We start from the raw sequence: 23,481 nt of genomic DNA, 5'->3' as shown, positions 1-23,481 counted from the left end.
TTACACCACTTGAACTAGCCATATCAATACGAAATATTAAGTTAAAAGAAAATGCTGTCAGAAATGACATAACACTCACATACACGTGGGAAAAAATTGAACTAAAAAGTATCTAATGCGAGAAATCCAAGGTCAAACGCATCGTTCCGCGTCTCACCCTTTCATGAAATGGAACTGTCGAAATGTGGTCTCAGAATCCGATCCGTCTCGAGTCACGACAGGTTTGCTTAATATTGTGAAGGTGAAAACTGGAAACAAAAATATAAAGTTGTTATATTTGGTAAAAATAACGAAAGTATTAAGTATGTTTAATTTTTATATTTTCTATTTTACATTTTAAAATTTAAATTTTATTATATAAATTATCAAAAATTAGTGAAGAGAAGTGTTAGAGAAGAGGTAGAGTATAAGAAATTTTTTTTTTTTTTCAAAATTCCTTGAAAATGTGTAGATTAGATTATTTTAAAAAACATTAATATTAATAGTTAAAATAATAAAATTGTAAAATAAACGTCAAAAATATTTATTCAATAACTTTAATTTCATAACTTATGTCTAAGTCGGAAGTTTGGGATAGTTTCAAAAAGTTCAGAATAGACAAGGCAATCTGAAATCATAGTAATAAAATGTTGAGCTGCAAAGGATCATCTACAAGCAATCTACATAATCATTTGAAAGCAGTTCATAAAATAATTGTCTGAAATAATATAATTGTTTAGTTTCTTGAAGACCCTGAAGAAAAACTTACAAATCCAAAGGCACTGAAAGCTGAATTTTCATTATTTGAACAAACGAATAAAAGAACAAAAAACTTAGATTTGTAACTTGATGCCAAACTCAGTAACTAGTGAACGAGTATTTTCAATTTCAGGCAATATTGCATCCAAAATAGGAACAAAACTTAGCCACCGTTCAGTGGATATTTTATGTTTTTTAAAATCCTATTTTCTTAGGAGAAATTAAAATTGGTAAAAATAATATAAATATTATTTGAAATTTTTGTTTGAGTTTTCGTTATTTTGTGTAAGTAATATGTATATGTAATCTTTAATTTTGTTTTTTATATTTTGACTTTGATATTGATTTCGTTTTTTGTTATTTCATATAATTTAAAATAAAATAAAAAATAGAATAGGGAAAAATATTTTATTTTTCCCTGATCAATTTTTTTTTGACAAAAATTTGAAAACCGGCTAAAACCGGTTTTTTTGGAAATATCGAATTCGAAAACCGGTTTTTCAAAAAGTCGATTCTTGTATAAACCCTAATCTATAACATTCTCTTCAAAAATCTTACACGTTCGAAGCATGAGGCTACTTGTGGAATGCATCCCATTCAGTTAAACTAAGGTTTTTCATAATTTCAACTTATATTCCCCTTTAATATCTCATTATTTGTTTCATACTTCTTAATACGTAATTAATTAAATTGGTTCAATATTTTTGCTCCATTGGTTTTAAAGTCAACAAACTTTTGCTTTTTCTAAAATTTTTTGTTCTGAATCTGAATCGCCCTGTAGAGAGTTATAGAATATTTTTATCAATAATAAAATCGAATGTGTGTTTGTCTATTGGAGTTATTGCAAGTCATTTTATCTATAATTGCAAGTCAGATATAAAATTTAGTGCAAATATACCTTGGAAGTTGGAAATATACAACACGGAGTGATTTTTCTAAACATTTAATTAAAAAAAGTAAGCGAGATGTGGGTATTCCTTTCTCGAAAGTAAACTACGATAAATTGCACGAAATGATTTTTACACTATTTTAAAGATTCAAATATTCTCTGTTTAAGATAGCCGCTTAGTCATTTTACGGTTTTTTCCTCCTTGTTTATGACCTTTTTTCCCCCTGTATGATTTACAAAAATAGTTTTCTTCACTGAAATTAAAACTGTTTTTATTCCTTTATCATATACTTAATTGTGATTTTTTTTTTTTTCCATTCTTGAAATTAAAAAAAAAAAAAATCTGTTTATCTTTGCAAATTTGCACGAGCAATCGGAAAGTGAAGTTACAATTTCAAATATTCAAAATTATTTAATAGATATTTATTTCAACTAAATATGAGTGAAACAATGTTTTAAAAAAATTACACCATATGATTTAGTTGATCAAATAAATAAATAAATATTATTTGTTAGACATTTACAGTTTAGTTTTGTTAAATAGCAAGCACTTTTGCTTCTCTTAAACCATCATTTTTCAGTTTAACATCATAATGAATTCCCATATTCATTTTGGTTATGAAGATCAGACTTCAGTGTTTTTATATTCATGCTGTAACAAGATTTCGATTTTTTTTTCCCTCCTAGCCATACTAAATATATATATATAATGTTTTTCAGTTTTTCTATATACATAAAAAATATTTTTTGTAGTTTCCCATTTATATATCCACAATTCCATAGTTATCACCTAATTTCTGTAACTATCAGAGGGTATGTTTGATATGTACTTTAGTTGTGATATTAATCAATATTCAGATGAGAGGGTTAAAAGATATAGCATATAATATATTGTAAACATGCATTAATTTGGGTCTTTTAGTTTTGTTAACAAGTTTCTAAATGTTATATAAATTTATTTTCTAGACAAATGAATTTCTTCGCACAGAAAACAAATGTTGAAAATATTTCCAGTATCGAAATCGTACAACTTTGTAATGCTGCAATACATAACAACATTTATCCAATTCCAACAAGATTTTGTAAACAAATTAAATTTAAAAATAATCTTTTATAATATGTTTTTTTTTAAATTGGTAATCCTCAAATATTTCTGCAACTTTTCTTTAATCATGATAAGTGTTATATTGCTATAGACTGCAAAGGAAAATCAGCTTTTGAATAGTCTTGTTTTCTAGATTTTATATAATTTAGCATTAAAACTATAAAATTGGGGGGGGGGGGAATCTTATATTTTTAATACTTTTTTTTGTAGTAATAGTTAACAATAAGACTTCACATGCAAATTGCAAAAGGTAAGAGCAATAGATTTATATATTTAAAATATTAATAATACTTTTTTTTTGAAAATTAATCAAGTAAAAGATTCTTAAATTTGTAAAAAGATATTTCAGCAGCTTTGGATGTTTAAATTATTTTAATCAGAATCTTTAAGTTTACAAATGTAAAAAAATTTTTAATACTTCAAATCCAATTTTCCTTAATTTTCATTTTCTGCTCTTTCCTCTTATTTAAATTTGAAATTTAAATTAACTAATATTATAAATGTTATTTATATATGGATATATTTATATAAACATAATGTGCCCTGAGATGTATTTTTTATTAAAAATTCAGTAGATATAAACCTGCAATTTTGTCTCTTATAACAAAATGCCTTTCCTGAATACTGTTGAGTAAAAGTCTTTTGAAAAACTAATAATTTATCATAGGACAAAATAATATTCTTTTCAATCTCACATGAAATTAGGTTCATAGGATGGTAAAATATTACATTTTTTTCTAGATGCAGTTAAAGACAAAAAACAGAACATTTATTTCATAAAATCAGTTTATTCCTTATACCCCATTTACACATCCTTTCATCCATTTTATACAACACTCGAATATGAACATATGAACATGGTCATATTTACATTCATGTCTGGTAAAACTCGATGAAACAAGGTATGAAATAAAAAACATAATTGTATGCAAAGCTGAGACTTAGCAATAAAAAAAGCTGTATCAAATTATTGTATGAAAATTCTGAATGTAAGTAGTTTTCCCATTTTTAAAAAAAGCCAAAATTATAAAAGTATTAATAGAAATTGGGAATTGCAAGAAAATACTGGTATAGAATTACATTCATATTTTTGGCACGGTTTATATTTGTTATACTTTTTCTTTTAAATATTAGAAACAGGTTGTATATAAGAAGCACAAAAAGCAACATTCAGAACTTTTTAAAAATGTACAATGTGATGAGTGACAAAAGTTCTGAAAGTACTTCTTGAAGCTCTAAATCACATTTGCATAAATTGTGTATTTGGAATTTTGTTCATGGCAGTGGCTATGACTTTTGGCCTGCAGAATCATCACAAGGGTATTTGGGGATGGAAGGCAAATCTTGACTCTCTTTCTCTAGAATCTTGATTTCTGCTTGCCTGATCACTTTCTTCGTTTTTATCACTAGAAAAAAATCATTAACAGGGGTTTATAAAATGTGCAATTCTTAAATGAAGTTCTCAATACAAATAAAGAATAGACACTAAATTCAGTTGACACTACTTAAAAAAGCAATATAATAGGAATTGACATTTAAAATATTTTAACATCTTATAAATTGCAGCACTTATTAAAATTTACCAAGATTGTTAAATATCAAACAGGTGCTCAAGGACTTTTTAATAAGTTGCATAATCCTATGACATGAATGCTGTTGATCGGTGGCAACACCAACACTCACTGAATAGAATCGTATGTATCCTGCACTATAATCCCTAGAAAGTCTGTACAGGCTGAAGTATTTGTTGAATAAGAGCTATTTTATACACTTCTTATTCAACAAAAATTGATTCAAATTATAATTAGTAATCGTATGGTATTTATGAAAAACAAATTAAAAAAAATTAAATTAATCTATTATGATTTTGCATTTTTTTATAACTGTATTATATTTTTGAATTCTACTATTTAATAAATAGATATTTCCTAAAACTTTTAAAATATTATTGTATCTTAAATAATTTTTCTGCATTCTTTTAGAACTTATAAACAATATGCAACTGTTATAATGCTGAAACTTCAGTTCTTAAGTAGTTCTTCTAATATAATTATTTATCATCACTTTTAATTGCATGGAATTTTTAGATATTAAAAGTGATATTTCTATACAAACCATCAGATTTCAGACAAATCATAGGCCAGTACGAAAGAATATAACGATATAATAGAAATATAAAATTCTGAATCCAATTAAAAGAGATTTTGATGGTCTATGTTGAAGTTTAAAAAGTTTCTAAAATCTTTATTAATTAGCTGTTGCTGCTGCTTTAATTCACTGCCTTAATATGAAGGAAGATAATTTGGAAAAAGAGAACCAACTTACATTTTTTTGAAATTTTCTTTTCCATATTTTCTCTGAGTCGTTCGGCTTGCTGCAAAGCAAATACACAGGCTTTTAAAAATAATTCAAAAATAAATTACCCAACAAATTAATTTAATAATAATTAAAATTTAGGAATTCTGGTTATTTCAAAAAACAACCCATTTAAAATATATTAAAAAAATTATTATGCAATAAAGATCTAAATATTTTATGTTGAAATGTAAAAAAATAAAATCCTAGGCAATTAAACAAATAATCCTATTAGCACACATATATTGTGCAATATTTTAGGACATTAAAAAATATTCGGAATATTGTGCAGTAGATTGTGCTATCTAAGAACTCATTTCTGTTTTAGAGGAAAACAAAATATTTACTTTGAACTTTTCCATCACTTCTTTGAAATTTATTTCTTGTCTCCTTTTGGATTCTTGGAGAAGTTTCAGCTTATCTTGTAGCTCTTGGTTCTAAAATATTGAAAATTGGTAAATTGAAAAAGAAAATAGTTCTCTCATAAATATTAAAAGAATTGTCAAATGCTTAATAAGCAAATTTTCCCCTTAGTTACCTGCTGAATCAGCCTATTCAGTTCCTTCACAGAAGGGCATGGAGCAATCCAGAAATTATCAACTAGTTTAACAGCTTTTCGCAAGCAAACTTCTATGTTTCCACATGAATCTTTGATGGCTTTGAAGGTACTATATTCTAAATTCTGAAATGAAATAAAAATTATAAAATCCTTTCAAAACAAAGTATAAATTTCTTGTAAGATAATTTTTTTTTCTATTATACAAAATTTTAATAATTTTTTTAGGTTCTTAAGAAAACTTTAAAATTCTTTAAATTATTTTTGAACCTTGTTTTATCCATACACTATGAGAAAATTTATGATTAAAATTTTTTTTTCAGTGATCAATTTTCTCTCAAAGTAGGCAAAGAAAATAATTGATTCAAGAATCATTTTGATTTCAAAATAAACAATGGTGCAGACATTTATCATTGGTATGTATAACTAAAAAAATAAAATTGAAACAGTAAAGTACAAATCCGTTAGTTGTTAAAGAAGTATTAATCCCAATGTAATTTTGCCTTGTACAATGAAAGTTAAAACCCTGTGTTATGTTTGAAAGTGCAAATAAATACATTACTTCTTATCTTCCAACAGTAGTTATCAAAACATTAATAACATTTTTTATAGATATATAACATTCACCTTAGTATCAATAAATTGAGAATAGATATAATACTTTAATAATATTTTTAAACATAATTCAAAATTATTTGACAAATACCTATTATTGACTAGGTGCCATTGGCAACCAGCCAGTTCATCAGAATTATTACAGGTTAAAATTTTCAATTAAATATTTTACGTAATCTTCTTCAGCAAAATATTTTTGTTTTGAATTTTGATATAATTCACTTATATTATTATGGAGGCCTTAAGCCATACTGTTCACTATATATCTCTCTAATTTTCTGTCAGCTTTCATAATTATTACTTTAATTTAAAGTTGAAATTTTAATTACTTTTCGTAGTTGCATAACATCTACTTTTTATGAGGGTTCGTTATTTGGTTGATATAATGAAATATAATGGTTGTAGTTGGAGATAAAGAGAAAAACGATGGTGATAAAAAAAAAAAAAGAAAATGCCTGTGGCCTGCCACAATGCTATTTTCCTCATGTATGTTTCTCTATGGATATTATAATATTTATTATTATCTTAAGTATAGTATTTATGTATACATGAATTTGTGCCTATGCTTACCTTCTAGTGATGTTTATCGAGAAAAAGAAAATAATAAAACAAATAACGAATTCTGCTTTCTTAGTGACAGATACAATAGAGTATGTTAAAATGAAATATCTATTAGAATGCAAAATAGATATTAAAGAAGTTTTATCACACTGAAACTTTATCCTAAACTTCATTAAAAAGGACTTAATAAGATTCAGTACATAATTTGTATGTATGTCATACTGGATATTTATATCAAAACTACTTTTCTTCTTCATAAATGTATATATAAATTACTCATTTTTTTTTAAAAATATTGCTAATTTTTTGTAAGGTATTTAACTAATCCCATTACATTTAATTTGTTAATCATGGTGTCACTATTATTCAAGTGAATCCAATACGAATATTCATAAAAGATTTGGTATTTCTACAAAACATATTAAGATTATAAAATTATTCTAAAGATATAAAGAATTATTCATTAAAAAGTTATTAAGATTGAAAAACTTAAAAAAATGATGTTGTTCTGTATAATTTGGAAGTGTTTATGCTCATAGATAAGTGATGTTGTTCTGTATAATTTGGAAGTGTTTATGCTCATAGATAAGAAGCAGTGGGCATGTAAACAAGTATTTTTACATGCCTGCATCAAGTATATTTCAATTTTATAGCTATGCTTGGTATAATAATTGTGTGGCAGGACTGATTTTTTTTTTTTTAATACTGGCATGACAGTCAACATGTTGTTGCCAGTATTTGAGTCACCATCAATAAGTAACAAAGAGATTAAATTCTGTTAATATGTTACTAAAAGGCAGAATGATGATTAAATATAATTAGCTTTTTAATATATAATGCTTAATCAAATATAAGAATAAGAAATGTCCCCAAAAAATAACTTACCTTTTGTGGCGAAGTGAATTTTGCTAGATGGTGCAAACCATCACTTGTTCTAGAAAGAACCGTTTTTATGCCCACCAAGCTCTCTTGAACTTCTTTCTTCAACAGCTCATACTCTTCAAGGTAACCAATAGCATGTAAAGTATCACCCATTCCAAATGAATCATCTGAAGCCAATAAATATTGAAATAAACTTGATGAAAGCAAATTCGGGATAGATACTTTCCTCATACAGATATTATAATATTTAATTTATCTGTGCTTTGTGTAAGATAGCTAAGAAAATGCTCTCTTATTACATTTATACACTCTGTATGTTACCATGCTATCTATTCAAATAATTATTCAAATTATACACAAATATTTATAAAATACTAGCATAAAACGAGATAAGTCTATATGTTTTCTTTCAATTTATAAGAAAATAGTTAATTTGATTTCAATTATCTATACTAAATGAGACCAAACCTAATCCAAATAGAATATCTGAACAATTAACAAAAAAGGTTAATTCTTGGATGGAGGTAGATATTTGTTTATAACATATTAATGTAATTATAAAACCATTTGATAATAATATTGTTTCAAGACAGAAAATAAAAACTTTTTTCAACCTAAAAAGGATTTTACTTATTTTTTCTTAACCTATACAAAAACTGATTATTTCGCAAAAGGTGTTAATTGGAATTTTACATACAGTTCAATAAAGAAATCTGAATTCAGCATGCCATAAATCAAAACAAATTTGAAACCATTGCTTGAACTGTAATTCTTGAAAGTCATCAAAACCTTGAAATAATATCCTGGTTAGTAGGAGAGGGTTAATGACTAAACTTAAAAAAAATATTGATATGTGGCTATCAGTTTGAAAGTTAAATACATGTAAAATGATTATTACTAGCTCAAAGCCTTTGAGAATGGAAGTCAAAAATTAAGAGTGAGATATCTTTCAGATGCATCTGGTTAAGAAGGAAAAATTTCCTTAAAAAATTTATATGGAAAGTTTTAACCTTCTGACTGCATAATTTTTAAAAACCATTATTTAAATGCAACGTTTGCAAATAAGTTCAAATATTTTTCAAAACAAAGTGAACTATTACTGTATGTTACTCGATAACAGTATAATACAATAAAACTGCAATAAAAGATAAGAAGACCAATTGCCAAAATGTGGAAATCGTGGGATAAGTAGTTCATGGTTAAAGCACCACACTGCAGAGATATAACCTTATCTAGTACACTAGACTATTTAAAAATTGTATTTGATATGAAACAAAAATGTAATGGGAAAATAATATTAACAAATAAGTCCTAAAATTAAATTCTATAACTGTTTTTAAAGAAATTTGAACATAATAGGTTTTAAGAAAATTTAATAATGCTCACATTGATAATGCTATTTCAAAAATCATTGGAGTTTTTTCGACAAATCAAAGACATACAGTAAAGAAAGTTAAGATTTAATAGCTCAATAATTAATGTTTTCATTTTACCTTTTATTTTTGAAGAACTGTCAGTAAAGCTGTACATAGTTTCTTGTCTTTTTGACATTCTGCCACTAACTTCCTTAAATTCCTTCTCAGCTTGTTCAGGAGCAGAGCTTTCATGATTTGGATCAGATTCAATCCCCAGATCTGGAGATGAGAAATGGGACCGCAAGAAAAGAGATTCCTGCGAGCCTCCAGCAGCTTGTGATCTGTTAGAAATATCCAAAGTTTGCTTCGGTCTACCTTCACTTTTTCTAAAATGTTCAGATTCTTGTTTTTGTTTAATACTGCTTGTAAATAATCGATACGGGAAATTTTCATCAAAGCTCATTGGACTAAGACTTCCACTTCGACTTAATGCAATGGTTTCTTCACTAAGTAAAGATTCTCTATCACTTTCTGAAAAGTAAATAGTACAGTTAAGTAACATAGTAAATGTATAATTTCCTATTAATTTAGTTTTATAAGCTACATCTCAGACATTTTTTAAAAATGCAAATTAAAAAATTTTACTATTAAATTTTAAACAAAATGAAATTACTGATTCTGAAAGAAAAATTCTAATTATAATAAAGAATTTTTCCTGTACAAAGATATTTAATTTACATAATGTTTACTTCAACAAATTAGCTAAATATCATCTTTTACATTTTACAGATTTTTTTTGAAAAATAGTTTAAAATACAATAAATTATGAAAGCAAAAAACATTGCATGTTAATTTTCAATAAAAAACAAAAATAATAAACTTTATTTAAATAGAAATTAGTATTTAGTAAATTTGACTGTTTTTTCTAATGTTACTCATGATTTGATTCAACATAAAATATCAACATATAATAAATATTTAATATTTACCTTGTTTACAAGGACTTGGAGGGATGCTAATGTCAAATAATCCAAGGGATTTTAGAACTGTTTTTAAATGGAACACTTCTGTGAAATTATCATCGATATTGACAAGTTCATCCAATATTTTCAGTAGTAATGATTTTGCAGCTGTCTTTTTAGGAGTTTCTGTAAAAGAAAATTTTGTGTATAAAATTTTATCTTTTTAATGTAATGTCGCAAAACTAAATTTCTTCAACAAAAAAAGTTACATGGGTGAAATTTGTTTACCCTTCTTTTTCTAAACTATTAAGGGACTCAATAATTTTAACTGTTTTAAATTTTAATTCCAATTCTAAATTTAATGAATAAAAATATAATTAAAAAGGTTTTATTTTATTTAAAGAAAACATATAGCAGGCCTCAACTTTAGATTGTACATGAGCTATCAAATTATGTATAGGTTTTAATATAATGTACATGCATAGTATAATGTACTGCTGTTTAGGAATAAAAGATCCAACTATTCATTTAGCGAATTCATTATTAACTCAACTATTAAATGATTGAGTTTGCCAGAATTAAAAATATTTTTTTAAAAGGGATTCTTTATCTCACTTTATCATTTTCTTCAGGACAGAAAAGTTTTTAAAATTTTATTTTAAAGAAAGTTCTCTGATTTAAAGAACCTTCAATGCCAATGAATGCATCCCCCCATATAAGATAAATAAGTATTTTCAGATTCCTTACCTCCAATGGGAGATTCCATTTCTTTAAAATGTTCCAATGCAGATTTTATTTCTTTCAGTGCCATTTCAACCAAATCAAGCTTATGTGCAACAACACTAGAAGTGGCAATCAACCTAAGAAATAAAAGAATATGGTTTTTCAAAATTCATGAAACAAAGTAAAAAATATTTAAAAAATTTAAATCTTTACATTTAAATTGAATTTAATAATTTTCTTGCTGGGTTGGAAGGAGAAAGGAAGGGTATAAATTTAACACACAGTCAAGCAAAATTATTAGCCGTTCTTACACTTTCAGTCAGCCATTCAAACAGTCTGTTTCAAATTTTTAACATTTCATGAAGCTTTCAGATACATTAAATTGAAAGGCAGATTTGAAAAATTTCCCATTCTTGAATAACCGTCAATATCTTGGGGATAATCTTGTGAATACCAAAGCATGAATGCAAGTGATGGGTGGTCAACACAAAATAACTGTTAAAATTCTAAGAAAGAAAGAAAAGCAAATGAAAGAATTTACTGAGATAGAGTGTTAATACTACTCAGAAAATACTTTATATTGTTAGTAACAATTCTCACTTATACATTACAAAAATGTCATTTTAAAATTAGTACCTTAATGAAAATTTGAGGGCAATGTGTTATTAACTGTTCTTTCAAATGGAAAATAGAACATAGACAAAGAATGCAGTTGCAAGCAGAAACATCTTATGGTCCATTTCATTTATACAGATTGTCCAATGTGAATTATGAAATAACTTACATTCATATATATTAAGAGCAATCAAGTACTTAGTGTATTGCCTCATGAAATTTGATTTCTTAAATTTATTCATTCGTACTTTCCTTCCAAACAATCTGAACAAAAGTTGGGGAGAGAAAACAATATTTACAGTATCTATCTTTGAAAAGACAGTTTTATTATATAATAGTAATAATCTCTTTAAAATAAAGTATTATAATACAGGGTGATTATAAATGCATATCCCAATTTTGTAGAGCTATTAAAAGAAAACAAAACAAAATACAATTTTCTTGAAATTACAAATAACAGTTGAAAGTTGGGATTAAATACAGTTATTCATTGTCACCCCCTCCAAAAATACGAATGATAACAAGGTGATACGATAGTTCATTCGACACTTTTTCTGTATTTTTGATGTAACACTTTGAAAACTTTCAGATATGCAAGTTCATTAACATCAATTGGTACCAGTGAAACAAACACCTACTGTTTAATATAACCAAATAAAAAAAATATGAAATAATGTTATAATTGCACACTTTCAAAGCTTCACACCAAATATGCAGAAGAAATTGTGGAATGAGTTACAGTTATCACTTCAATAATTTTCGCATTTCTAGAGGGATTCGCATTGAACACTTACAAATATGCTAAATTTTCATTTTATTTTTTTATTTATGATGAACAACAAGGTAGTACTTTATATTCTTTTCTTTTAGCAGGCCTGCAAAGTTGAGATATTCATTTACATACACCCTTCATTATGTAAATATGAAACTCCTTCTTGCTCTCTTTTGTTTAAAGTACTTCACAGAGAGCAAGGAGAAGAGAGAGGGGGAGAAAAAAAACCCTATTCCAAATTTTATTACTTATTCATTTTAGCTTGTTGGCAAATTCAATTATTAATTTACTTTTGAAAATATTTTCTATAATAATTTTTCTGTGGAGAACATATATTTGAATACATTCATTCATTCATTTCATAAATATCTGAAAAGAATTTATGTCAGACTAATAAGAATAGATGTAATAAAAAATTTTAAGAAGCTAAACTAATTACCTATCGCTAGTGGAGATGGTAGTTGGGTGGTGTTCAACTTCTACATTAGATGACTTCCAAAGATCTAATCTTAAACGCTCTCTTCTAGAGTCCTTTGTCTCATTTACTGTATTCTTGTCAGAAGGATTAGAGTCATTATCAGGTTTGGAATTGTTATTATTACAAATACAGTTTTGAAGAACAAGAGGCATAAAAAATCGCTTCAAGAAAATCTTCAAGTTTTGCAGGCACTCGACATCAAGCTGCAATTCAATTTGCAAATTTTTTAGAGTTCTATCACATTTCTCAGCATAAAAGCTATTAGTAGCCACTGAGTTATTTAAAAGAGGTTCACTTTCAGATTTGAACAGTGACGGGGATACCTGGAGGGAACGCAACTTTTCAATGTGCTTTTTAAATTTTTCAAAATGGCCAAGGTGAATATTCTTTCTCTCATAAAGTTGTTTCTGGTGGCTTAAAATGCCTTGAATAAGTTCCCATTTATGCTTTTTGAGCTCTTTTATGTTTGCTTCAGTTGCCTTTTGAATTGGATCTGAATAACTTGGACTTAATTTAATATGAACTGGACTCAATAAGTCAGCTTCTGTATTTCTGCTACTTGCAGACAGTTTTTGTTGCAATTCATCAACTTCCTTTTGTTTATCAACTAGAGAATTACAAGTTTTGAATAATTCACTTTTGAGATCCTTAATAAAAGAGGTTTTAGTTTTCAATGTTGATTTCAGTTCATTTAATTCTCTCACCAACGTCTCAATTTCATCTGATGTTTTTGATTTTTCTTTTTCTCCATGTACTTGTGCCAGCAATTCTTCTCTTAATTCAGCCTTCTCTTTTTCTAGTATTTCTATGCGCTTTTCTGTCATCAATAATTTTGTCTGCAAAGCTTTTATTTTTCTAGCATAACGATCAATTTTTCTCCCCATTTCTTCTTCCTTTTCTGATGCAATGGAATTAAATGATGCATCATTGCTAATAGTACTCATTATTTCATCATTAGCCTCATTTTCATTTGACAAACTAGCACTTGCCTTCAAAGAATTGGAAACAAAATCTCTGGTATTGTCTTTTGAGCTTCCCTGACCAGCAGGAGAAGTTGCTTTGCTCAAAATACTATTAATTTGCGTTTGAAGATTGAAAACTCTCTCTTGTAATTTAGTAATGTCATCATCTTTTAGATTGATTAAATTCTGATACTTGTGTATTTCATCTTGTAAAGAACTAAGCTGCTTTTCAGAAGCAAAAGCTTTATGATTAAACTCTTCTAAGAACTTTTCTTTATTTTTCAAAGTCTGTTGAAATTCTTCAAAGAGTGATTGCATTTTTACTTTATGTTCTTCTCTCAAGGTTTTTATTAGCTTTTCATTATCTTCTAGCTTCTTTTGTGCAAATTCAAGTTGTGACTGATATTCACTATTAATAGATTTATTCTCTTCAATTTTCTGTTGAAGTTCAACCATTAACATTTTCAGTGATTGAATTTCTCTCTCTTTATCGTCAAGTTGCCCCTGCAGGTGATTAATCTTAGACTTATCTTCATTTTCGATCACTTTGCTTTTCTCCATTGCTGAATGAATAGAAGATAGCTGTTCAGATAAGAACTTTACAATTTGTTGAAATTTTGTGTTTACCGAGATAATTTCTTTTAGCATCATTTCAATCTGATCTCCTTTATCTGCATTAGATAAAATATCTTTATTTGTTTCAATTGCCTCATTATTTTCCAAGTATTGTTTGCAAAGGGAAGTCAAAGCATCAAAATTAGAAGACATTACAGATTTAATTCCTGATAAAGACTGAGTAATGTTTTGCTTGGACTTTAAAGACTCATTTAATTCTTCTTCATATTTAGCACATTTTTGCTCCATTTTTTTCAAACGTTCTTGGGTTTTCATCAAATCATTTTTCAGCTCTTCACACAATGAATTACTTGACATTAGACTGTTTTCACATGATTCTTTTTCTTTCAGAAGTTTATTTTTTGCATCTTCAAGGTTCTTACTTGATGCTCTTAACAAAGATGCTTCTTTTGAACTTTCATTTAATTTAATACTTAAGCTGCGATTTTCATTTTCCAATCGTCGCCTGTATTCTTTTCCAACTTCAATTTCTGACAATAATTCGTCTTTCTCCATGAGTAATGCATCTACATCATCCATCAGATGTGCTTTTTCTTCTTCCACTGACTTAAGTTTTTCTGTAAAAGCAGTTTTGGCATTAGAATGCATTGCAAGTTCCTCTACATATTCTAAACACTTTTGTTCCAAAACCTTCAACTGAGTTTTACTCTTTTCCAATTCACTTTTTAATTGGTTACATGTGGCATCAGTATGAGTAATTCTTGTCTCAAACTGTTTCAGGAGACTTTGCAGTTTATTATATTCTGAATTAGCTCTGGCCAATCTTTCAGTAGCACTTGCTTCACTTTCAACCAATGATTTTTGTGTCTCTTTAAGGCGGTTAATGCAATTCAACAATTCCTGTTTTTCTTTGGTAAGAGCATCAATGGCATTCTTTTTACTGTTCAACTCATTTATGACATTTTCCAGGTGATTTTCTTGAGAGTGGCATTTATTAGAAAGCTCATCTATAACCTTTTGTAAATCCATTTTCTCATCCTTGGATGGTGCATCTGATGTTTGAGAATGGGCCATGCATTTTTTACAGATGAATGATGATCTTGATGTATCTAGAAAAGAATCAAAAGGAGTTAAAAAATAATATTTATTGATCTAATTCAAATAATCCAATCCTGATCCTTTATTAATTTCATAAGATTTTTATTAAATATAAAATGTACTTCCACTTTAAAAAATTAATGACCAGTTTAATAAAATTTTAAAAAATCATATAATTTTTATTTATTTTGAAGTAAAGGACATATATTGCAGAAATCAGTTTCAATTGAACAATTCAAAATAAATATATTCATTCAGAGAAATTTAATGGGGGGGGGGGGGAAGGAACGAATGTCTTTAAAAATCTCTTTAAAAAATTATCAATCAACAACAGTTTCCTTTCCTGATTGACTGCAATCAGTTTATACTTAAAGAAAATAATGAATTTATTTTTAGATTGCTATACTTATAAATTGCAAACATTTAGCTATGCAATAAAATGCAAAATAAAAATTAATATTAAATTTGTTTTTAAAACATAAAAAAAGAAATAGCTTGACACAAATTAATGACTACAACTATTTATTTGCAACGGAAACTAAAAATTGAAAGAAAAAATGCAAATAATAGCAAGCAAAAAAACCAAGGCATGTTACACAAAACAACACAACATTCAACAAATAAATAAAATATATGGAACATGCTAATGCTTGCGTTAATATATATAATAAATAAAAATTTGGGAAATAGCCGAAATCTGGGAACACTTGAATGAATCTCATGCATAATTTAATATTTATTATGGATATGCATTTTTTTTTTTTTTTTTTTTTTTGCTCTATAATTAAAGGAATTCTATACTCATGGCATGGATACTTAAGGAAAAGCAAATAAAAAATAAGATTTAAAATAAAATTTCACTAAAAAAGCAAAAATTAATCTTTTGACAGGCATCTAATTTTATTGCACATTCTAATCACAAGCAAACTGAATTAGTAATGCATTGCATAAAACAAAATCAACTTAAAACATAAAGGAAAAAAAAAGACAAAAACTGTGCAACATAAGCAAAGCAACAAAACACTGGAAAACTTCTTAAGAATTTCTGCTTCATTCTTAAATGAATGTTGCCATGCTAACATTTCAAATCAAACCATGCAGAAGAACAGGCAAGAGTAGGAAAAAGCACATAGGCAAGCCAACTTGTTTTACCACTATTCTTCCTCCGTTTTGACCATGTATGAAGTTTTGAAAAACTAGAACTGGATTCATTTTTCTGGGAACTGATATCATCTGTCGAAAGTTTATCTCTGAACCTCGATCTACGAGGCGACTTTTGAGAAACTGGCGACTTTTGCAAATCTATTCCAATCCTTTGTAGAGAAACATCTCTGTCAGGCTCTGACCATATATCTGAATCTGAAGATGGGTAAGGATTGAACCATCCACTAACTACTTTAGAACCATCCACTTTACTACTGCACCATTGTTCAGTATGATGATCCAAAACTGATTTTTCTGCCTGCAAATAATTCATAGCTGCTGATTCCCAACATCGCCTGCGATGCTCTCCATCACCAAAAGTAGATTGATTCCTCTCTAGATGAGAATGGTTATTTCTAATGAGCACATCTTCAGGGTCACCTTTGTCATTTAGAAGCAAAATCAAATCTTCATTGTTGCTTGTACCTAAAACCACAACATTTTCCTTGTCGCATAATGTTGCATCCAGAGAAGATTTGTGCAGGGTTGAAAATGATAATTTTCTCTTGCCTGTTCCAACAGCATTTGGAGAAGTTTCTTGTAAAGATAATTGAGAGCTTTTCCTACCTTGGATATTAGAAGGAATGTTGGATAAATCTAAACCAAATCTGGATGTATCTGTAGGTTGGTAACTGAAATTGCAGATAATAATTATAATAAATATGCACTACATTAAAAAAAATTATTATTTTTGAAAAGTTTATTTTTTAAATTTCCAAGCATTTACTTAAAGAATAATTTTGTACAAAATGCTAATAAATATAACAAAAATTATATTTCAAACTAACACAATTAATTCTGAATAACTGCCACTACTAAAACAGTTGCACTTAAAATAAATTTTTAAAAATCAAATTTCAAAATATAAAATGGTTATTAAATAAAAAACAACATGAATAAAATCAACTATAGCAATTTCAAATAAAATTAATAATAATAATTTCAACCGTTTTAAAGTTAAATATTTGGATATTTCAATGACAATACATCTATTAATAATAATAAATTCAGCTTGTTCTAACTCACAAAAATAAAACATTCTTCCAGTAAAAGAAAGATCAAAAGTATTATAAAAAACCTTCTATTAAAATATATACTAGAAATAGCTTATTATAAAATAACAGTTTCAGTATAATGTTGTAGTTTAGCAATAATTTGAAATTATTCATTTATAACTTTTTTTTCTTAAATACTATTATAATCAAATTTAGAAATGTATTAAAGCAAAGTGAATGGATAAAAACTGTCAATGAAGAATTCTGAAAGTTGCATTTGAAAAAAAATTATCAGAAAATGTAAATATGCAAATTAAAAAAAAAGAAAGAAAATTTCTATAAAAACTGGAAAATTTTCAACACTTTATTGGCTTACAATAATAATAATAGAATTTTAGTTTAAAAAATTAGTTTGGCTTATTGATTAGTTTATTCTTATGCAATTTTTAATTAACAATTTAGTTAATCAAATTGAAGCAAAATTGAGAATTTTCTAACACATTAATCACAATAAAACAAGAAAACTTTAAAATATAAAATCATTTTTGATATTTCAGAAATGTGTAAATCATAAGATCAAACTTCCAAAAGAGAAAATAATAATAAATAAATAAATGATATGGGGTAAAAAGAGCAATATTGACAATATTATTAAGGATTACTAATAAGTTCTTTAGTAAATGATTAAACCAATATTTATTTAATGAAAGATACTGATTAAAAACTGTTTCTCATTTAATTATTTGTCTTGTCTAGAGAAAAGTCCTTACAACAGGTGTACTGAATGATGTTCAACAGCCAAAAAGTAAATTATGCTTTGTAAATAAAAAATATTTTAAATCAAAATTTCATAAAATATAGCTAAATTAATTAATTTTAAAAAAAATTAAAATACTTTAAAATATGATATATGATTAGGTTTCAATTTTTTTAATTGATACTTTTTAATGAATTATAAATACAAATGCATGATTGCTCCAATGAGTACAACTTCACATATTTTTAAATAACAATTAATGTCATAAAATATAGTATATACTAAAATTAATAAAAGTATATATTAATAAGAAAATTTAAGCTGCATGGAACTGCATATTACCTGTATCTGGCTGAAAGACTGTAATCTTTACTTGTTGTAAAATCATTTGGATCAAATATTTTACTACTTTCACAAACTGTAAAAAAGAAAAATATAACATGAATAAAAACATTAAGTATTTGGCTTTCAAACTTTGGTAACTACATAATAAAAATAATGAATATATTTAGCTCCAATTTATTGCAATGCAATGAGAAAACAGAGCCAAATTCATTTAAAAACAGTGACAGATGTAGGCATATTGAAATCATAGGGAGTACATATCATACACTTCTTATTTAATAAATTGATAGCCTTAATTTTATATTTCTTGGCATTTTTAATATAATAAACATATTTTAAAGTTTAATTTTGGGTTAGATTTTTTTTATATCAGCAATTTTGTGGCAATAAATATTTAATAAGACTTATGCTATTGAGTTGCATCCATATTTTTATAGAATATTATTTAAGCAAATACTTATTTATAAAAAAAAAACCTTTAATAATAGTAATAATATCAAATTTACAATAATTAAAAACAGAATCAAATAGACAAGAATTTGATTAATTATACTTTGAAAAAGTATTGATATTACTTTAAAAATTTATAATTCAAAGAGATCGTATTTTTTACAAATTTATTTGTGTATTAGGCTAATAATATTTTCCAATTATCTTGCTGAGCCAATGATTCTAGGTAGCTGCCTATTTCAATATCTGCCACTGGAAAATATTGATGATGGCTGAGTTTTGATAATGATAGCTCTTAATAAATAACTAAGCCTTTATACTTACCACAAAGATTAGGAAACGAAAAAACAATATTAATTAATTCTTGATTAAAAGCTGTATGCTATAAAAAGCACTCACCTCCAAGAAAATTATTTTAAAATTATTATTTTATTAAATTTTTTGTCCAATGATATTATATCTAATAAAATGGAGCTAAAGTGTGTGCGTGCACGCACAAACACACACACAATTTCACATAACAATTTTGATATTAATAGAAAATTGATGGGAATTATCATATATTTGATTCGAAAAATGAAATAAAGTAATCCCTATATATGTAAAGAAAAATTTGAAACTTTTTAATACGTACTAGATAATTCATCATTAAGCATAGTTGACAATTCCAAAGATTGTTCAATTTCTCTTTGAATTTTCAAGCGAGACAAAAAGCTAGAAGATTCACTAAGGTTTTCAATACTGCTTGCATCCAAATTTTTATGCTGCAACAAATCTTCCATAAAGATTTCTAAATTCCTGAGATGTTTCATAAGTTCATTATTAACAGCACAAGAGTGGGCCAAACGCTGATGCAACTCATCCTTTTCTTTTACAAATTCCTACAAATATTAAAATAGCATATTAATAGCATGCAAGTAAACAAAAAATATCTGTGTTCTAGATAATAAAAGAAAATAAATATAGTAAAAGTGTAATTATTTTTATCAATATTTAAATATCTATAAATCTTAAGATATTTGTACAAACCTAACTAGTTTTTGTATCTAACATTTGGAACTATTTTTTTTGCCTTAATCAAAATTGTTATAATTATTAGAAATCAACTGATAGCATTCTTTTTTTTTTTTACATTAATATAATCGAGATTTTTATTATTTTTTATGTATAAAATGTAATAAATAAATGGAAAAAATTAATGAAGGAAAGATTAAGGATTTATTAAAGTAAGATTTTAAAAGGTTTTCAAAACTGTACTGAACAAATTGTTCTGTTTCTATAAAATATCTACTTGTTAATTCATTTTTGGTAAAAATTCATTTTGGCTTGATAATTTGAATTTTTGAATCTAACTGTCTGTCCAAAATAAATGCTTTCAACCATATAATCAATATTTGACCATTTAGTTGAAAAATTTTACTGCTAACTCATTTCTGAACAGTTGAAATCCAATTAACTGTATTTGCAAAATATTTATTAATTTCTATGTTGAAAACAAGACATTTGCATTCTATTATATATCTGCATTTAGTTTATTCCTCTGAAAAATTATTAAGGTATTTAATACTTTAAGATATTATTGTAATGAAATTTAAAGATTTTGCAATAAAACTTTTATCACATCAAATAATTAAACCTATCATAATAAACATAGATATTTTGATTTGAAATTCATTAAAAAATTATATAGTTTGAAATAAAATGTTAAGAATGTGTACTGATTTAATCACTTGACAAATAATAAATAAATCATTAAAAATCTTTGCTAGAATGGAGACATATTCATGCACAAATAACTTGTAATAATTTTAACATAAAATGCTACCTTATCCAAATTGGCAAAAGTAATTTCCTTCTTATTTTCAATTTCTAACTGCTGTTGCAGAGAAGAAAGTTTTTCTTCACAATCCGATATCTCTTTATCCTTCTGTTCAATGACTAGCAACAAAGTGAGTATTTCTTCCTTCAAGTCTTCAAGATTGTTGGAACGACCAGCATTCTGTGCAAACTTATCAGACAACTTGGATTGCATTAAATGCCACTGAACAGCAGTTTGAACAGATGCATGTTTCATTGGTAAAGAGCCAATATGCTGTAACATAAGAAAATAATGTTTGGAACTATAATTTAAAAATTGGTAATCATAGAAAATGTAAATCATAGAAATGTTTTTAGGGGAAGGGAGTTAGAAGGATTCTTTTTATACAATTTCTTCACATGAATGTCGCTTAAAGCCAAACTTGGCAATCTTAAAATCATGGCAACCTCATTACCGCCCTTTCGGTCGAGTTTTATATGAGTGTATGTATTATATGAGTTGGAGGGATTCTTTTTATACAATTTCTTCACACGAATGTCGCTTAAAGCCAAACTTGGTAATCTTAAAATCATGGCAACCTCATTACCCACCCTTCCGGTCGAGTTTTTCAAGGGTTCATTAGAACGTTGACCCGCAACGGCTCCCCAGCCACCGCAGAAGCTGTAAACAAATTCAGTTTGCAAGGCTTAACAAAGACAACTGCCATGCAATACCGCAATTAGCCATGTTTTATATGAACTACTCAACACAAAGGGACAGTACAGTCCACTGCTCACTTCGATTCACCACAATTCAAGTTTTATCAAATAATGTTTACATGTTAATGCAAATATTTAATGCACATTATTTTATGAAGCAGAAGTAGATACATATTATCTGTTCATCATATAAATGCCATTCCATAATTTATATATATATATATATATATATATATATATATATATATATATATATATATATATATATATATATATATATATATATATATACACAGTGCAAGCTTGTGTGTTATCCTCACTATCAGACTATGGTTCAAAATTACAAAATCCATTCCAAGATAGCCCTAGAGTTCCTTTAAAACAGGCCATTAATATAACTAAACTAAGTTTAAATTGCATTTTTGTTTATTATTTAAATATCTTGAATTATCTCAAATATTAATTTTCAGCTTGAATCTATAAATGCTACATCTTCATTTACAAACCATTTTTATAAATACATTAAATTACCAATATGAGAGAATATTCATCCTAATTTACAAAAATTATTATTAAAATTTGACATCTATTGTAATTTATTGGATTTTACTAATCCTTGGTTTTTCAATGTATATAGAAGATTAAGAGAATATTTAAAATCGTTATGAAATTTTTCTCTACTAAGTATGACATATTTTATGACATTTTTTAAAAATTAAGTGTTTAGAATGACATTATATATATATAAAGTATGTAAACCAAGAATAGAAAAATAGCAAATGATAACAAATTTGCACATTTCATTTTTAAGAGAACCAGAAAGACAGATTGCAGGATGCCAAACTCACAATGAATATCTTTGCAACATAGTAAACAATACGAAACAAAACTTTGAACAGAGAATTGAAAGCTTAATATTTAAATTTGCTAATTATGCATCATTGTTAACAATATTACAATAATTATAATAAACGTATTTGGAATAAGATTTAAAAATATTAAAGCTTTAATTTAGAAAACTTTTTCTACAGATACAGAATCAGTACTTAACGACATGCAAATAGTGGCAACTGAAATTCTATGATGAACAAATTTGGAGACAAAATTCAGCAACATTAGAATATTACAAATCTTTGCTAGTCAGGTTTGAAAACACTCAAAAATCAATATTTTCATTTACAAAAGTTCTCATTAGTATAAGCAAATATTGTTACTTATGAAAGGAACTATCAATAATACTGGCATTCATCTTGGACCAGTTTTAAAATGAATTACTGTAGACTAGATAATTCTTGAAATAAAAGAGGTAATTGCAGATTAGGGATGACAAGCACAAGGAAGAAAACATCGTCATTAATATTTTCCCTTATATTTTTTAGATTGTGTATAAAATAAAATATTATTTCATTATTAATTTGCTTTTGTAGCCTTAATTTTTTTTCAAACATTTAAAGACAGGTGTTATTTATTTGCCATTGGGTACCTTTAATACCTTAAAATAAACAAGTTTTGGAAAAAAATTGGGAACAGATTTATTGGGCTCAATCATTTTAAGTTGGTAACATTTCAATTTCGAATATAATTCAGATAATTCTGCCAACTCTGTTTTACAAATTTCTTGCACAAAATATCAATAGGAAGCTTAAGCATTTAATTATTATTTATATATATATATATATATATATATATATATATATATATATATATATATATATATATATATATATATATATATATAGTGGTGGCCAAAATTGTGGACACTTTTGAAAATCATTATGTTTTCTAACTTTGAATGCTTACAGAAAGTGATACATTTCACCAAATGCAAACTTACATATCATTTTAAAGAGAATTTGATGCTGATTTCAATGCAAAAAGCAAATATTTGCAACATAAAAAAAAAGTTACATTAATATGAATAATAAATAAAGTGATGAAGTGGGTTATAATTTCTAACTTTCTTGACAAATCA

The 23,481-nt window shown here is 26.5% G+C and overlaps 1 protein-coding gene across 5 annotated transcripts in view; it reads right to left on the bottom strand.

Annotated features, from left to right (window-relative positions):
* Positions 1-3,500: 3,500 nt before the first annotated feature.
* The window catches only part of LOC129981350 (putative leucine-rich repeat-containing protein DDB_G0290503), a 98,943-nt gene continuing 78,962 nt past the window's right edge, over positions 3,501-23,481 (bottom strand). For 3 of the 5 annotated variants that reach the window (XM_056092170.1, XM_056092168.1, XM_056092167.1), the window contains exons 12-24: positions 20,818-21,084; positions 19,627-19,873; positions 18,540-18,615; positions 16,395-17,077; positions 12,568-15,253; positions 10,766-10,878; positions 10,046-10,204; positions 9,195-9,587; positions 7,705-7,868; positions 5,626-5,769; positions 5,435-5,524; positions 5,058-5,106; positions 3,501-4,138 (exon numbers count right to left, since the gene is read on the bottom strand). In XM_056092170.1, coding sequence (XP_055948145.1) covers positions 4,020-4,138; positions 5,058-5,106; positions 5,435-5,524; positions 5,626-5,769; positions 7,705-7,868; positions 9,195-9,587; positions 10,046-10,204; positions 10,766-10,878; positions 12,568-15,253; positions 16,395-17,077; positions 18,540-18,615; positions 19,627-19,873; positions 20,818-21,084 — 5,190 coding nt within the window. In that variant the 3' untranslated portion in view covers positions 3,501-4,019. Of the gene's footprint in view, positions 4,139-5,057; positions 5,107-5,434; positions 5,525-5,625; positions 5,770-7,704; positions 7,869-9,194; positions 9,588-10,045; positions 10,205-10,765; positions 10,879-11,056; positions 11,248-12,567; positions 15,254-16,394; positions 17,078-18,539; positions 18,616-19,626; positions 19,874-20,817; positions 21,085-23,481 lie in introns of those variants that run through there. The other 2 variants (XM_056092171.1, XM_056092172.1) reach the window with 2 other exon arrangements.

Source organism: Argiope bruennichi, chromosome 8, assembly GCF_947563725.1.
Source record: "Argiope bruennichi chromosome 8, qqArgBrue1.1, whole genome shotgun sequence".
In the NCBI taxonomy this organism is placed as follows: domain Eukaryota; kingdom Metazoa; phylum Arthropoda; class Arachnida; order Araneae; family Araneidae; genus Argiope; species Argiope bruennichi.
Note: the sequence above shows the minus strand (reverse complement) of the source record. Positions and strands in the feature narration are given on the sequence as shown.